An 18,237-nucleotide genomic window follows, 5' to 3' on the forward strand; every position below is an offset into this window, starting at 1 on the left:
GCTAGAGTGTAACGCTGGGTGGCGGTCCGTTAGCAGTTCCCCGCCGAACACGACTCCAGCTCGGGCACGAGAACCAGCGCCGTTATGGTGGAAACAGAATAACAGAGACTGGTCGATTACACGTGAATGACTTCTGTTTAATGTTGAATTTTTCTTCTAATGTTTGTTAAACGAGTTTAAATATAGGCAATATGTATAGCCTATTAAAAACGATATAAACAATGCTGTAAATGTTAAATAAAGGAAAATAAAGGAAGTTATCATGCAAACCAGTGGTTGTGTGGAGTATTTTTTTTAAAGTTTAGAGGATTTAAGTTAATCTGTAAACATTATTTAATGTATAAAAGTAAAAGTAAAAAATAAGCTAGTAATATAGTAAAAATGAATAAACCCATTAGCTGGGTTAAATCAACCCATTATGCTGGGTTAAAAAAACAACCCAATTTGCTGGGTAAATTTAACCCAAGATGGATTCTGTCCTATATTTACCCAGTTTTTTTAGAGTGTACTATTTAAGCATTTGAGTAGGTTTTTATTCTTCTTTTTTGAGAAATTAATACTTTTATTCAGCAAAGATGCATTAAAGTGATGAAAAGCATCACTATTTTACTATGCATCAAAGAATTCAGATTCCACAAAAATATTAAGCAGCACAACTGTTTTCAACACTGACAATAAGAAATGTTTCTAATGAGTGCCAAATCAGCATATTGGAATGATTTCTAATGGATCGTGTGACACTGAAGACTGGAGTAATGACTGCTGTAATACTTGTAATAATATTTCACAATATCACTGTTTTACTGTATTTTTGATCAAATAAATGCATCCTTGGTGAGCATAAAAGACTTCTTTATAAACATTAAAAATCTTACAGATTTTGAACGGTAGTGAAACTCATCTATGAGTGCATGTCTGTACATATTGGCTATAGTTTGTTTACAAAACTGTCACCAAAAGTGACATAAATCTCATCAAACTTCTCTTTTGGAATGTTTTGATTACACCCTCAATGTAAAACTTGATTTATTTAATAATTACTAAAAATGTTCTTATAGGTTTAGGGTTAGGAAATTCTAATCATCTTCATATAAAAACAACAGAAATCTAGCAAATGTGTGAGTGTGAAGCTAAACTTATCTTACCCTCAGGACATACTGCCCCCACAACATGACAGCTGTGCTCATCGACAGCAGAGAGACAGAATGAGTGAGAGACAGAATGAGTGAGAGACAGAGATGCCCTGACAGCGTGAGGGTACCAAACCCCCCACACCACCCCAAACACACATCGATTTGATGTCCACTGCCATCTTTCAGCCTCAAGTCCATATTTGGGCAAAAATAGAGACAGACAGACAGGAACAACAACAGACAGGAGAGCGAGCGAGAGATCTTTGATACTTGAGTAAATATTAGATTAGAGTGAGCTGTGCTGTTTTCTGCCCATCAGGATCAGTGGGCCTTTATTGGGTTATTCAACTGAACCCAGTGTCTGTGTGTGTGTGTGTGTGTGTGTGTGTGTGTCTGTGTGTGTGTGTGTGTGCTGGGACAGGAATGACAGGAATGCTCGGGCCTCCTTTACTGTCAATGCAGGGAAGAGCTACAGGATTCACCGACTGGATTCAGTGACTGAATCCCAAAAACACACATACTTCAAAGACTCTTTTGGGCTTATTACATATGAGCTTAACAAAACCGGCAATGATTCAGTATGATATACTGGTGAAAATAATGTATGTAGATACACACGCACAAAAAAAAAATCTGAGACAAAACACACCGAAACAGACTGAAGCTGAAGCATAATCTCAACTGCAGACAATAACTGTTCACACAAAGGAAAACACCCAGCTAAGGGGCTGAATTTAATTTTGTGCAGCTGCCCGTTAGAAAAGCCCCTGCTCTGTTATAAAAGCCATTCATAATCTTTTATTAGAGGGATGACATGCTAGTAATCCCCCTGGTCAAGCATTCATGTGTGTCTTCTGATGGCTTATTATTTCAAGTTATTTGAACATTTCATAAAAAGGATTTAAAAAAAGTAGAATAAGGAAATACTTCTAACAGACAAAAATCCAAAAAAGTAAGAGTGTGGGGGAGGAGAAAAGAGCGAGAGCGGGAAAGTGTGTGTCTGTGTGTGTGCAAATCTGCTTCAGGGGGTGAAGATGAAGTTGGAGCATTGAAAAAGGCGAGAAATTGGGGTCCTAAATCCATCCTCTGTGGGCCACTCTGGTGGAGTATTATTGAGGGAAACAGATTTGGACCTCAATCCTTTAAGAGCGCAGGAGCTGCCCATTCATTAGTAGAGAAGGGGGGTAGACGTCAGGAGGGATGCAGGCAGAGAATATGACTTTGGGCTAAAAGTAATTCTATGAATAATTCTCCCAAATTGAAAATTCATCATTTACTCAGCCTTCCAAGCCTGTATTTTTATTCCAGTGTTGTTAGGGTTAACTAAATCTATTAAAAATCAAAGAATATTGGAATAAAGAATAATAAGAATAAAGATGCTATTATGCTATTTTGTGTTAGAAACATAAAAAAAACTTATTTTCTTTATTATTAACAAAGACAAAATTAAGAGGCAGAAGGGACAATAGGTGAAGGGGGCAATTTTCAGCAAATAATGACTTACAATAGGGCTGCACGATAAATCGCATGCGTTATTTAATGCGCATCTTGTATCATGCAGCCCTAACTTATAATAAAAATAAAAAATCTATTTTATGGCTTCACAAGGTTTAAAGGGTTTGGAACCACATAAGGCTCAGTAATCAATTAAAAAAATTGGCATTTTTGGGTGAAATCCTGCTTTAAACCAAACATCACACATAGCAGATGTTATGAATGAGATCCGGAGTGCAAATGTCTATTAGGGATAGTTGTTGAACGGCTGATTAAGTAATCACATGGTTTAGTATTATCAGCTGACCCTGATGGACAAAGCCTGACATGGACAAATCCCTCAAAAGTTCAACGTACTCTATGTCCTTTTAAGCGCCTATATGCATGTGCATGGTTAAGCCACTGTCTGGAACCTGACTTTGAGGAGCATCATGATTATTCTCATTCAAAAAGCAACAGTTAGTGTCTAGAAATCTTGATGTGTTGACCAAGAACAGTAATTATGTGGTGACTCAGAAGATCAGCTCAATATACATGACAAACTACAGGTTTATAACTCACACAGATGAGCATGCTTATTGTTCTTATTGCTCACAATGATGATCTGATGCATATACAACTCATTGGACCCAAACTTCTCAATGTGCATCTTTCCATCTCTTTCACACATATACAAACATAAGATGGGGCAACAACATGATCTAGCCAGATATGACCTACTTTCTATTCTCCCACAATCCCCTTTGTTCCCCAGCAGCACCCTCTTTTAGAGAGAAATGGGGGAGGAGGATAGTAACAAAGACTAAACACCCAATTCCACACGATGCACCCTGGGACACTCAAAAAGCAAACTCAATCACTTAACTACTTAGTACATACTACTGTGGTTGGTCAAAACTGACATCTAATAAGTAGTGGATTGAACATAATACATGTATTTCATGTTTCACTTTGCTCAAAAAAAAAAACTCTAATTTGCATATTGCACAAAAATGTAGCTTTAATTTTTAATTCACTAGAAGAGCGAATCAGAGAGGGCTACTAAAATGTAATTATTATTACAATTTATATTTAAATATTTATATAGAATTAAACTTATATAACACAATGTTTACTAATAGTTAATATAAAATAATAAATAAATGTACAAATATAAAGTGTTATTTTCATTACTAAAAATTTAATAAAAATGCAAATACAATTATTAAAAATTATATAGAGTTATATATATATATATATATATATATATATATATATATATATCAATTGCACAATGCAAAAGAAATTGTACACTAATGCCAGCAGTTTTTTAAATAAAAAAAAGTGTATTTTGTGATGTCAATGAAGTCTCTATTATTGTCTAAATCAAACCTTGCGAGGTGGCCACAATTTTCACCTCCACAGCAGAGAACAGACTACATCTCCTGCTGAACAAGTGTCATGCAGCGGAAAGAAAGGGATGCAAGAGGAGAGGAAAACACTGCTGAATCCAATTTAACCTGACAGAAAAGAAGACGTGCCACTGTAAATGTCAGAGGCAAAACCGAGGGAGGGATAAAGGGAAAGGTGTGAGGAAGAAATGTTAGATTAGTCTCGTAGTAATTGTTGGAACAACGCGTTACAGGAAAAGATAATGACAGTCACAGGATGAAAAGGAGATGAGAGCATTTCTGGTAAAGATAAGTGCTGGAAATGCAGAGAATAAAAGCCAAAGATGACATTGAAAGAGATAAAGGTAGAACATGAGTAAGTTTGGGAGGGAGGGAGAATGAGAGAGAACAAATAAGCTTGAGAACGTGAGAGAGAAACGAGGAAGAGGGTGAACGTCACTCATTCTTACCTGCATGTGTTCGGTAGAGCTGCTGCTGAGCTCATCTCCAGATTCAGAGTCATTTCTCATTTTCTCCAACCCATCTTCTGGTGACATGCTTCCGTTCGTATCCACCGACAACCCACCTGGGAGCTTCCCCAGGCAACCTTGCTCTCGTGGAGGGGATTCTGCTCGTCCTTGTGGAAGTGTGGGGTTTCCATGATGATAGATATGATGGTTGTTGTTATTAAGCAGAGTGAGCTCGGCAACAACGCTCTTCATCCCCGAGTTCTGATTGGTGTCCCGCAACAATAAAGGCGGGGTCTGTTGACCTGGCAATGGGGACGGCGTCGTAGAGGGAGGTGGCCTGCTGAAGCTGGACCGTTCCGTAGGAGCGCGTTGGTTGAGATTTTTGTTCGACGACCGGCACTGGGCGATTTCAAGAACGTTAGGGGGCTTTGCGCGAGGTTTGGGCGGTGGCATAAGGGCACGCCTGACCTCTCGGACGTACTGAGCGGGGACATAAAAAGCCTTGGTGCCCTCCTCCCGACGAACTTGCCACCAGTCCTCGTTGGTTTTGCGAACCAACATGTAGCATTCGCCCTGCCGTATGGAGATAAGTCTATCTTTCGCCTTGTACTCATAATCATACTCCACCTCGATATACACCTGCCCTGGGGTGATGGACAAATCACAGTGGCCATCCCGTTCCGTCATGGCTCAATCTGTCCGTGAGTTATTCAGAAGACAGACTGTAAGTGGATCCACATCTTTTGTTGTGTCCGCATGACTGCAAAAAGAGAGAATAAGATTGTTAGCACGTACTTTAAAAAGAGATGATTCTAGGAGTAGTTTACTTCCAGAATAAACATTTCCTGATAATTTACTCACCCCCATGTCATCCAAGATGTTTATGTCTTTCTTTCTTCAGTCGAAAAGAAATTAAGATTTTTGAGGAAAACAGTTTGGGATTTTCCTTCATATAGTGGACTTCAATGGTGGCTAACGCTTCAATGCAACTTCAAAGTGCTTTACACGATCCCAGCTGAGGAAAAAGGATCTTATCTAGCAAATAGTTCATTTTCTAAAAACATAAAAATAAAAAAGTATATACTTTTTAACCACAAATGCTCATCTTGCACTAACTTGACCTCACGCATTACGTAATCATGCACACGTTTAATGTAGGTGGAAGTACCGACCCAGTGTTTACAAAGCGAACATGCAAAGAACGTCAAACGCCCTTTACAAAAAAGGTAAAACAACGATGTTGGACGATTTTGAAGTTGGAGGAGAAAATGAGATGGAGTTTTTTGCCCTACCCTACCTTTCTGAACCGAAGTACACAGACGAAGAACTAACCACGTGTGACCTTTCCAATTTGATTACGTAATGCGTGAAGTCACACATGCGTATCACAGAGCTATTACAGGATGAGCATTTGTGGTTAAAAAGTATATACAATTTTATTTATTTTTTTTAGAAAATGACCGATCGTTTCGCTAGATAAGACCTTTATTCCTCGGATGGGATCGTGCAGATCCCTTTGAAGCCGCAATTTGGACCTTCAACCCATTGACCCCCATTGAAGTCAACTATATGGAGAAAAATCCTTGAACGTTTTTCTTAAAAAACGTAATATTTTTGAAAGTGAAGAAAAAAAAGACACGAACATCTTGAAGGACATTGGGGTGATTAAATTATCATGAAATTTTCATTCTAGAAGTGATCTACTCCTTTAATCAATACCAACCATGACAGATTGGATCTGATAGAAATTAAAACAATCACACATACACATTAAAAAAAAAAAAACATTGAGGGCAGCTGCATGGTAACCTAATCATGTATGAGGACACCATGGCAACCAACATATCAGTAATCCAATGATCAAATTACAATGACAGGTCTCAAGGAACACAACCATGCTCACACACATGCACAGATCATTGAATGAACGGAGTGATATTTTCCAGAGTATGGCCTGCAGATCGCTTTCTACTGTTAACATGCATCTGTTTGGCCCCAGATCCTTCTCTCACATGTACACAATCCTCCTCAAGCATTCTTAGGTTAAATATACACTGTCATGTTCACATATGGTGCTTAAAGATGATGGATTGTGACCGGCTGGATTCACTCTTCCTTTTATTTCACCTTTGTTCATTCAGCCCTTCTGTGTACAAAAAAGGCCCACTTTGTCCACCCTATGCATACTATGAACAAAAATGGCAAGCACTTTCAGATCTGGCCAGTTGTGATCTGATTGGCTGGATTTTCACATTACTTCTGATAGGTGGGGTGCACACTGCACAGGTCTTTGAAACATACCATTTGAAAGTTTAGTCTACTAAATACACTATTGTTCAAATGTTTGGGGTGTATGTGTAAGATTTTTTGTTATTTAAACGGATTAAATTGATCAAATGTGACAATTAAGTATTTTACTGAAAAAAAAATAAATTCGAATGTACGCTGTTCTTTTGCTCACCTCAAAGAATCCTTAAAAAAATGCATCACGGTTTCCATGAATATTAAGCAGCACAACTGTTTTCAACAGTGATAATAAGAAGAAATGTTTCTTGAGCACCAAATCATATTAGAATAATTCCTGAAGGATCATGTGAAAAAGACTGGAGTAATGGCTGCTTTGCCATCACAGGAATAAATTAAATTTTACAATAAATTAAAATAGAAAACAATTTCACAATATTACTGTTATTTAGCATTTTAGATCAAATAAATGCAGCTTAGGTAAGCATAAGAGACTTCTTGCAAAAACAAAAAAATTCTGACCAACCCCAACTGTAGTATATTTCAAAATATTTATTTTAACTTTATATCGTGTATAATATTGTGTTTTACTTTTTAATTTATTTAGTACTAAATTTTAAATACTGACCAAACATGACTTTTTGCCAAAATGGCAATAGTGAAGTTCGGTTACGGGAGGCTAACATTGTAAACACACCCCAGAAAAGCCGCACACACTCTTAGTTAAGCCATGGCACCCTCCCTACTTATACCTAGTTAATCCACATGGTCTGTCCTTAAACGGTTCGTCTTTGAAGCTGAAGGGTTTACTGAACATTTCGAAATAGCAACAAATATTATACAACCTGCTCAGTGAGTGGGAAGCCATGCGGTGCTGTCAAATTTTAGATGTGGATTTGATGTGACATAAGGCACCTCTCAAAATAGCCATGGTGGTGAGAGACTGATAGAGGTTACTAAGACTGAATGAAACTGAATACTGTAACCAGACACAGACTACACTGATCCCTCCAATGAGAAAACCTTGCACTGTTGAGTCAAGCATAGAGCCACATTCAAACAATTCACTAGCAACACAGTTTCTTTGACATATTGTTTTGCTCATCATTTCTAAAATATTAGCTACTATCTTCCTGCTCATATGCAGCAGGACACAGCTGGCGTTCATCAAAAAGCTTGAGCTTCATAAACTTTTTGAATCTCAACCAAACTTTGAATTTATGAACTTGGGTCTCATCTTTGAAGAGGACAGCTTTTCTCCCTCTCTCTCTCTCTTTCTATTTGTTGCAAACTCTTTATAAAGCTATCAAACTTATGGTGTACATCAACACTGAGCCAAAGGAACGAGATGCACTAAAACACCATTAGGGTCCTGAACCTCATGAGAAAGATGCATGAAACTATTGCTTAAAACAAATACGTTTCCCTCCATTCAAGCTTGTCAGCAACCACACATCTCTTCCAAAGACAAGACAGTTGACCCAGCATTGATTTAACCAGTATGGGGCTGAAGGCAATCTACTCTCCCTCTGTCTTCACATTCTGCACTAAAGACTTGTGCCAGCCTTGGCAGCAACTTCAAACTCTACCATCTTTTCATTTCATACATACTTCATCAAGCCCTACCTCAGGCACTCCAATACACGGAGTAGAAACTACAAGACCTAGTAGAGAATCTGATTAAAATAAACACCAAATACCAAACAAAAAGAACAAAAGACTGCTGACTGGAAAAGTGGAGCCGGTAAACACGCTGCCGATTACGGTTTACTTTTAGGAGCCATTTACAGTTTTTGCATTCCACTGCACTGATTTTCCAGTGTTTTTCTACGTAAACATGCACTAGACAGACATGTTTGATTGTTGCACTCGCACCTTGCACATTTTGCAGCACCTTGACAAGTCTCTCTAAAAACATAGTGCTCAAGTTAAAAGAACTTTTACAAAACGTGTCTCTAGACTTTCTATTCTACTGCGCTGCATCACATGTTTTAAGTGCAAAAACCTCCTGTGTGAATGGCCACTTAAGTGTAAAATGATACCGTAAGGGACAAAGTAAACTCAGAACATCCAGTACTGAACTACTAAACTTATTCTGTATGAGAGAGAGAGGTTATGTAAAACAGCTATTAATAAACCACAATACAAACAACAAACTACTGGTTTTCTTAAATACGTCTCTACTGATACAGTTCAAACATTTGGGGTTGGTAAAGTGTTTTAATGTTTTTGATAGAAGTCTTTTATGCTCACCAAGGCTGCATTTAGTTGATTAAAAATACAGTAAAAACTGTCATACTGAGAAATCTTATTACAATTTATAATAACCATGTTCTGTTTTAATAAATTTTAAAATGCAATTTATTCCTGTAATGACAAAGCTGAATTTTCAGCATCATTACTCCAGTCTTCGGTGTCACATGATCCATCAGAAATCGTTCTAATATGCTGATTTGGCATTCAAGAAACATTTCTTATTATTATAAATACTAAAAAAGTGCTGCTTGATATTTTTGTGGAAATAGTAACCCACCACCCAAATACCAAAGTTTACAATAAGTCTGTCTGTCTGCCTACTAAAATACCCCCATCCTCTCTAGACACCACAAAACATACCCTAAGCTAAACATAGTCTACCTTCTCCCTCTAACATCCACATTTACACACATGATCCACTGGAGTCATTCATGTTTGAAAGCTTGGGTTGCACTGTTATCACATAAAGGAAGTCGGAGGAATAAAGGCCTTCAATGATTTCTGATGAGTAAGGGAAACGATGACATTTGAAAAAGAAATAATATTATTTACACACCACAGAGAGGAGGATCACAGGAGAAAACTCTGTTTTCCACTGACATTAAAACAACTTGAGGCAACTCTTATCAACTCTTTTTAAAGAGTAAAGCAGATCTTCATTAAAGTGAGCAAACAGACTAATTTAATCGAAAAAGCAGCACACAAGGATTTCAAATCTACCACGTGGCTCCCATTTGGGGACTTGACTGCGAACCAAAGCGGAGCTTCTATAAACAAGTAGCAGATGGAAGGTCTCCTCTGGGTGAGTGCAGTGTCACTGTGGCCAACGTGCAAAAGAAATTACTACCAACTTTTCTGCAAGATAAGTGAGACTGTCACTCCGACAGAAATCCCATATCATTTTACTGGGGGAACTTGTCATTTCTATTTACTTGTCATTTCTATTTCGAATCTCATAGTGAATCAAAATATACTGGGAGACAGTGTCTATGGAGTTTCACTTCCTGGGCTTCAAAGCAACTTACAGTGAAACCCAGAGCATCAAAGAGATTTACTATCAAGACCACCACATTAGCACTCATTACAAATGCAAATATTCAGTGCAAAGAAACATTAAATGCAGCATTGTAGCTATTTAAAATACCAGTACTATAGAAAGCAGAGATAACATTTGACGCCAGTTCTCTTTTAATTGAACCATATTACTAATTTTAGGTTTCAATACTAAAGCTGGAAGAAAAAGGAATCAAATTTTAGACTGGAATAGACTAGAATCAAATACCATAAACCTAGAGATTAATTTCATTTGCAAAATAGAGAAGAAAAATGAAGATAAGTCACAAACACATAGGCCTATATCTTGAACCTGATAAAATACAGGTCTCTGTTAATTTTAATCTCACTTTCCCTAAACGAAGCTTGGAGTGTGACATTTACACTCTGGACATGATCAAATTAAGCACTGTTACACAGTGGTCTTGAATATTACATAACATTTAGCAGCACTAAAGCACTACCAACATGACCTACTTTCAATTCAGCAAGTTGTAAATTTACTAGAGAAAAGCAAACTTAATGACAAGAGGTTCATGATAGCTTTTTTCCCCCACAAAACACAACTACCTGTCTAAATTTGGAATCTGGGAAAATAACCCTGAGATTTTCAACGATGTTTATATATGGACATCTGGTCTAGACAGAAAACATTTTGAATCCCACAATCTGCACTTGAAGGATCTTGAGATTGGCCAGGATTACACTCACAAACATGGTCTTCTTCTTTCGCAAAATGTGCAAAATAACAAGTGTTCTGGATCAGTTCGCCCAGTTTTCAGGTGATTTAGCAACAACAGCAAAATAAATTCTTGAGAAGTTTTGCAAACCATTTAATGCTATTTAAAGATGGGGTATGTATTTTTTCAAAAACGCTTTAGAAAACTCGAAAAGTAGAAAAGTCGGCCGAGTACCAAAACAAACTTGTAGCCAATCAGCAGTAAGGGGAGTGTCTACTCATGATGTGGAGGAGAGAGTGCTCAGTGCACGAGACAGACATTAGCCGTCCCGTGCATCCAGTGGGGACATAATTACTGATTATAATGACTTATACTGTCTTTTTACGCCTCACAACTTATTGTGACAAGTTCTTTGACATTTTAATGCCTGTTTGAAATTAATTTGGCACTTTACTATAGTTTAAAAAAAAAAAATCTGACAGGTCTCACAACAACAACACATGAATTCTGAACCGCTGTTTAAAGAGTGTCTTGTACGCGCTCAGAAATGGTTCTTTGTCATTCATCTTGATTGCTTAAAACAGACTGGCTCTCTTTCTGATTAAAATGTTTTCTCCTGTCGACAAACAAACACCAAGGGTAGACAAAGCCAGCCAGCATAAAACGGGTTTGTCTAATCTACTGAGCCACTTGGCAGCCGTGAACATAAAGTGACCTTGCAGGCGTTATCGACGTTACTTGTGAAGTGATTTTCAGCCGTCAGGTCCTCACAGGTCAAACAGTAGCCTATTTGTCTTTGTTCCAGCGGTTCATTCAAGACTGATGCAGATGAGCCGACACTATATTCCCCGAGCGACCCAGTCCAGAAGCAGAGAGCCCCGATTCCCCTGGTAACCCTGCTTTGTTTGGGTAGCGGCTGCACTGGTCACTCAACACGGTCGCCGGCGCAGTCCCTCCCCGGACGAAGGCGACAGCGAGGCCGGGAGAAGAAAGGGGGAAGGGTCGGTTCGGCCCATAAACTTTCAAACAAAATACATTAGTACAAACCAGTTCTGCCCAATAAATGTTTACTGTGCTTAATTACAGCTCGCTGAAACAAACTAATGATGTGTCATCACAATAATGCGTACAAATTGTTTCCAAAAATAAACAATAGCCTATGCCAAATGCAAATACTAATGCTCTACCCATGATAACTTTGATGAACCGTTTGCGCCGTTTTGAGTGATGACAGCTTATTACTCACAAGTCAACGTTTAATCAAAACAAAGCACAAATTATAAACACAGGTCTAAGTCTAGATCATCTAAATCACATCATAACTAGATAAAACTAGCGTTGGTCTCAATGCGAATCAACTGCGTGTTGAGTGGCTGTAATTTAAAACCCCGATGGGAGCATTTAGCCGCAGCACGATAGCAGGTCCCCCGACCACAGATCCCCAAAGCGGCTTTCGTGGTTAGCCACAAGGTAGCAAACCGCTGTGCAACAATCAGTTCCAACTGTCCTAACAATGCAACTCTTTATATCTGCAACAATGCGCCTTTGAAGCATAGGAATGAACGCAAAAACTGCTCATACTGACCTGGCGTTCAGGGGGATCTGGGAGCGGCCATGCCCGTTAGTTGGAGAGTCTCTGAAATAAACTTTTCCCTTGCAGTCCTCGGCACTTGCGTGAAAAGATACTGCGCGGCAGCAACACAAAACGCACGATCTGACCGCGTTGCGCTTCCAATCGCAGTCTGTCTCTGTGGGTGAGTGAGTGCGCACCCCCGCCTGTCCTGTGAAGCTCTTTTGGACGGCTGATGCTCCTGTTACTGCATCAGGCCCCCTCGTGGTGCTGCGAGGCTCTTGATCCTCCTTCTATTCGGAAAAAACTATTATTATTATTATTATTATTATTATTATTATTATTTAGGCTATTTCTACTCTATTCCTGACGTTCCACAAGCAATTATGACGACACACATTGTGACATTTAAACAGTTTATAAGTATTATTGAATGTCTGTGAAATGTAACCTCAAAGTTGTTCACAGTTCATGAATCACCCCTTCCATGATTAGAAGAACTTACATATTTTAACCACTATCCTGTTACCAATAAAAATTTAGAATGTCAATATTACCAGTATTGTATTATTAAGACATTGTCCACTAGAGAGTGACATTTGCTGTTTACTCCGTTCAAATTCTGTTGCAAAAGATTCCAGAATCTAAAATAAATATGCTCTTACAATGTAAATAAAGATACTATAACAGTAAATTTCTTAGTTACTTTAACATTTAACATTTTAATTTTCGAATAAAAATATAGACTAATAAAATTCTAATCATTATTCATTTAAACTTTATTATAAGCTCATTTTTTTATATATATATTTCAGTACTGATTTTGTTAAATACTACCTTTACATTTAATTTTGATTAGCGAGATTAAAGATATCAACATTAAAAAAAAAATTATTTACGCTTTTATTCTAAAATAAAATGCCTGCGGAGAACCACGGTTCACAACTTCCGGTCCTGAGCGGAAATACAGGCGCTTGTAGTCCTACATCTGCATTGCTGTTAGTTTAAAAATGCACAAAAAAACTACAATGCCCGTCGTGCTTCTCAGAAGAAGCCATGTTGTTGGGCGTGTGCGTGACAGTGCAAAGGAGCAAAGGATTGTAAACAGAGGTTCTGTCACATGCTTAGCTTCGTTGATTTGAAAGTACATATTTGAAAAGGAACAAGGCTGATTAAGAAATAAATGAAAGGAGAACGTCTTCCAGTTACAGTATCAGCACTTATTAAATGATCAAATACAAAAGATTAAAGGATAACATATACAGTCTCGGTTGTTGATTCCGTGATTTAAATATGAGGTAAGAGTTAAAATATCTTTAAGACGCTGCTAGATGTTTTTATTGAACAGTACCTGAAATGGACCAGTCAATGCGCAGTTGCAAAAAGTTTGTGCATTTGGACCTGAAAGGGGCACCTCCTAGAATTGGCTACCTAATTGAGGTACAACTTAATTTACTCTTTTATGACTGTTTAAATAAAACTTTAAGGAATTAACCACTATTTTGTTTCTACAGCTGATCCAGTTATTTGCTGATCTTGGTGCCAATGGCTTGCTCATCGAATATGAGGATATGTTTCCCTATGAAGGAGAGCTGAAAGTTCTTCAATCTACAACTCAGCCTCCATACAGGCAAGTATATATTTTCAAAATAATTTTTTTTTTTTTTTAAATGTGACTGATAAAAATACCTATTATCCAAACAGGCGTGATGAGATTGTGTCTATCCAGGATGCTGCCTACAGTAGAGGGCTGGAGATCATTCCCCTGGTTCAGACATTTGGACATTTGGAAGTAACTATGAAACCTGTTTTTGTCATTTACCGAGAGGAAGAATTATTTATCCATTTGAATTATGCATATTCAAACTCTTTACTATTTAAAAATGTTCTCAATCAGTTTGTCCTGAAGCATGAGGTATTTAGAGATCTGCGGGAGGTGGACTACTGTCTGGGCACCCTGAACCCACACCGTGATGCAGGAGTTAGGCTGGTGCAAGAGATGCTACAACAAGTCATGAAACTCCACCCTAAAAGTACCAGCTTGCACATCGGAGCCGATGAGGTACAGCCCATCCCTCCATCAATAAAATGCCACATGTGTGACTACAATATAATAATTCCTACAAGTGAACTGTTGCCTGCTCAAAGATGTTTGACATTTAAGCTTAGGGTGCTAGTTTTATATTGGTCTGTTGATCCAATAAACATTTTTTTAATAGGTGTACATGCTCGGTCATGGAGATGAGTCCAAACATTGGTTAGATGTTCCAGGTCGGAGCGTTCACCAGCTGTTCCTCAGTCATGTCATTAAGGTGGCAAAGGGCGTTCAGGAGAGTGCACCCAACCTTAATTTGATCATGTGGGATGATATGCTCAGGTCCATAACCCCTGAGACCATTAAAGGCGAGCAGTTAACATATTTATCACCCATTTTGGACAATTATCATGATTTTGTTGCGTATAAGAGGAAAGGATGCATTTAATAAATAGTTCCATATGTATAAATGCATGCTTAAAGGGGTAGTCCAAAAATAATAATTCTGTGATTATTTACTCATCCTCATGTCATTCCAAAACAGTGAACCCCACTGACTGGAAAAAAAAAAGTTCAAACTTTTTTCATGTATAATCTTAAAAATGAATAATCTTCTTTTAAATTATATATTAAAATAAGCTTTTTTATACAGTACAAAAGGGGGGGGGGGTTTGTAGGTGAGTTTGGAACTTAAAATTAAAATTTAAAATTTAAGGAGTTGTTCACCCAGGATGCACTTTATAAATGGTCGGTCTTTTACTCATGCGACATGTTTCAATGTTTATTTCTCGTCAGACACCAGAGACATCCCTTCAGTTGCTTTTTGCATGCTTATGATACTTTCACCTCCTTCCCCTTGATACATTAAAGGTCAACACCTCTATCTTCACTGGGCAAAAATATCTTAAATGTTCCACATCCTCCACATTGACTCAACGTGAAATGAAATGAATTAAATGGAAATAAATAAATGTAATCTTATGTGAGAAATTACCAAATCAAACTAAAGTCTATGCCAAAAGAATTATAGTGCATTTTCTAATTCATGGCTATCACTTTTATACTGTATATACACTTTTCTTTGCATTATACTAATAACAATTTCTATCCAATTTATGGTCTTATTTTAGAGAGTGGTCTTGTTGGATTAGTGCAACCAATGTTGTGGGATTACAGCCCTACTCTAGATGTGGAGAACACTGGTAAGTTGGGTCAAAACACACTTTACTGTTAAATGTTCTGAGCTATTTGATCATGAAAATGCTTGATTATTTTACATGTTCTTTTCCAGTCATGCTAATGGAACGATATAAGTCCGTGGGTATGTCACAGCAGTGGGCCGCCAGCTCTTTTAAAGGCTCGACCACTGTGCACACCTGTGTGACCAGCACTCAGAGACATCTGGACAACCATTTACAATGGCTCAAAGTAGCATCCAGCCTGTCAGCTGGCATTAAGCTACAGGGAATTGCTCTAACTGGATGGCAAAGGTTAGATGGCATCTTGACTATCACTAGAATCACAATTGTCTTACTGGCCAAGACAACTACATGTATGTTTCTTTGTTTCCTCTTAAGATATGACCACTTGTCTATTTTGTGTGAGCTGATGCCTGTGGGTTTGCCCTCTCTGGGGTCCTGTTTGCAAACTCTTCTGCACGGTCAGTCACTTTCATTTTCACTCATTTAGATTTATTTTTTGTCGGTAAATTGATGGCAGTATATAAATATTAAGAATGCTTAACTCACTATAGCTGTTCACTGTGATTCAGGTGGCTTTACTGAAGAGGCTCAAAAGAAGGTGGTTGAGACACTTGGTACTGTGGATGTAGAAGACAACGAGAGGTACCGTATATTTATATTCGTGCCCTAAAAGATAAAAAAGCATGTGTTAATGTACCACTAAGAAACCTCAAGGGTTACTTTAAAATAGACTCATTTACAGAATATTCTTTGGCCTGTGTGTCCCAGATTGTCTTCCAGGACGTCTTCCTCCTTTGCTGGGGCAAAACTAGCTGAACTGATAGTGAAGCTGACGTCTTTGCTGGAGTCTGCAGAACTGAGACATTTTCAGAACAATATGTGAGTTTAGGGCCTCTTAAGTTTTAAGATGGTTGTGAAGTTAAGGCTAACTTTTCACCAAATATTTGTATTCATTCTTGCATAACAGGTTTGTGAGGGGCTGGTTCACACCCTACCACAGGCAAAAAAAGACAATTAACCCACTTATTGCACAACAGATTAAAACACAAGCAAAAATGTAAGTTTCTTAATATGCATACTTATATTTACACTACTTTTCAAAAGTTTGTGGTTGCTCAGATTGTTTAATGTTTTTAAAAGAAGTCTCTTGTGCTCACCAAGGCTGTGTTTATTTGATCAAATATACAGTAAAACAGTAATATTGTGAAATTAGTTTTACTATTTTACTATATTTAAACATGTCATTTATATCTGTGATGCTAATCTGAATCTTCCGCACTCATTACAATAAAATAAATATTTCTGCTTCTTACCGATGTTGAAAACAGTTGTGCTGCTTTATATTTTTGTGGAAACTGTGATACACCATGTGTCTTATTCATGTGAATTTTTTTACAAGGTCTTTATGATATATCCATATCTTTCCTCTCAATTCCTCCAACAGTATTCTTGGAGTGAGTGCGCAAACCCGCCTGTTCTGTGAAGCTCTTTTGGACGGCTGATGCTCCTGTTACTGCATCAGGCCCCCTCGTGGTGCTGCGAGGCTCTTGATCCTCCTTCTATTCGGAGGAAAGTACGCAGAGGCGTTTGCGTGGTTCTGCACAGCACTCGGTCACACACTTTTTGCACAAACGTCGATTAGTGCTGAATTTGATTTATTCTACTGCATTTTATATTGCATTCATTGTTTTATGTATTTTATTTACATTACAATCCATTTAATATTTTGATTTTATAATGCTATCCATATTAATACAGTTTCTTTCTTTTCTATTATTTTTCTATCTATTTGTGTGCATAGAATGTTATAGCCTTTATATATATATATATATTTACTATTTTACTATATTTAAACATGTCATTTATATCTGTGATGCTAATCTGAATCTTCCGCACTCATTACAATAAAATAAATATTTCTGCTTCTTACCGATGTTGAAAACAGTTGTGCTGCTTTATATTTTTGTGGAAACTGTGATACACCATGTGTCTTATTCATGTGAATTTTTTTACAAGGTCTTTATGATATATCCATATCTTTCCTCTCAATTCCTCCAACAGTATTCTTGATGCTGTGGAGAGCCAGGTGCAAGAGGTGAGAGGAGAGATGTGTCTGCTGTACTCAGACTCTACAGTTCAGGAATGGGTGGACCAACACATCACTCCAGTGCTAGAGCCTCTGCACAACCTACTGAGAGAAATTGAAACTGTTTTAAATGAAATGGGACTTTGTACCGAATCCATATCTTAAAGTTGGTCAATAAGTTTCTTTTGAAAACTTTCTTCGGTTCCATTCAAGCTAGACTGTACTTGCAGTACAATGTAAAACTGAATGAAACAACTGAGAAAGCTTGTGTTTGTGAATCACTGTTGTATTATTTTAGTTAAAAAAATTATATTTTTGTTTGTTTTATAAAGGTAATGAAATAACATTATTGTAATATTTATTTTAAAATGATTACCAACCAATATGTACATAAATTAAATCTCTCATTCTGACTTTGTGCTTAATAAACCATTTTAAATTGAAAGTTTTTTTTTCTTTGTTGAATTAATCCATCCACAAATTCTAAAGTGTTTTTAGCATTATTTATATATTATTATAGTATTTATTAATATTTTAAAATAGTTTTTATTCTTGTATTTTAAGTTTCCAATTTATTTATTTTTATTGTATTTACGTGCTTTTGTCGTTTTTTAATATATATATATATATATATATTTTTTTTT

General features: G+C 37.3%; 2 protein-coding genes across 10 annotated transcripts in view; one reads left to right on the forward strand and one right to left on the reverse strand.

Annotated features, from left to right (window-relative positions):
* LOC107669490 (rho GTPase-activating protein 12-like) overlaps positions 1 to 12,545 on the reverse strand; it is a 54,483-nt gene extending 41,938 nt beyond the window's left edge. For 7 of the 8 annotated variants that reach the window (XM_016461746.1, XM_016461745.1, XM_016461741.1 and 4 more), the window contains exons 1-2: positions 12,286 to 12,545; positions 4,468 to 5,227 (exon numbers count right to left, since the gene is read on the reverse strand). In XM_016461746.1, coding sequence (XP_016317232.1) covers positions 4,468 to 5,154 — 687 coding nt within the window. In that variant the 5' untranslated portion in view covers positions 5,155 to 5,227; positions 12,286 to 12,545. Of the gene's footprint in view, positions 1 to 4,467; positions 5,228 to 11,415; positions 11,639 to 12,285 lie in introns of those variants that run through there. The other variant, XM_016461739.1, reaches the window with a different exon arrangement.
* Positions 12,546 to 13,337: 792 nt separating this feature from the next.
* LOC107669475 (hexosaminidase D-like) lies at positions 13,338 to 18,028 on the forward strand. Of its 2 annotated transcripts, XM_016461716.1 has the most exons (13): positions 13,338 to 13,568; positions 13,647 to 13,710; positions 13,785 to 13,900; positions 13,975 to 14,062; positions 14,168 to 14,332; positions 14,490 to 14,673; positions 15,436 to 15,507; positions 15,597 to 15,795; positions 15,883 to 15,965; positions 16,077 to 16,149; positions 16,276 to 16,386; positions 16,475 to 16,564; positions 17,569 to 18,028. In XM_016461716.1, the coding sequence occupies exons 1-13, from the start codon at positions 13,564 to 13,566 to the stop codon at positions 17,756 to 17,758; spliced, it is 1,440 nt and encodes a 479-aa protein (XP_016317202.1). In that variant the 5' UTR covers positions 13,338 to 13,563; the 3' UTR covers positions 17,759 to 18,028. The 2 variants fall into 2 exon arrangements, with proteins under 2 accessions (XP_016317202.1, XP_016317201.1); XM_016461715.1 differs by having other exon boundaries at positions 13,338 to 13,710.
* Positions 18,029 to 18,237: the final 209 nt, after the last annotated feature.

This window comes from Sinocyclocheilus anshuiensis, unplaced genomic scaffold (genome assembly GCF_001515605.1).
Source record: "Sinocyclocheilus anshuiensis isolate Anshui unplaced genomic scaffold, SAMN03320099.WGS_v1.1 scaffold252, whole genome shotgun sequence".
Lineage (NCBI taxonomy): Eukaryota > Metazoa > Chordata > Actinopteri > Cypriniformes > Cyprinidae > Sinocyclocheilus > Sinocyclocheilus anshuiensis.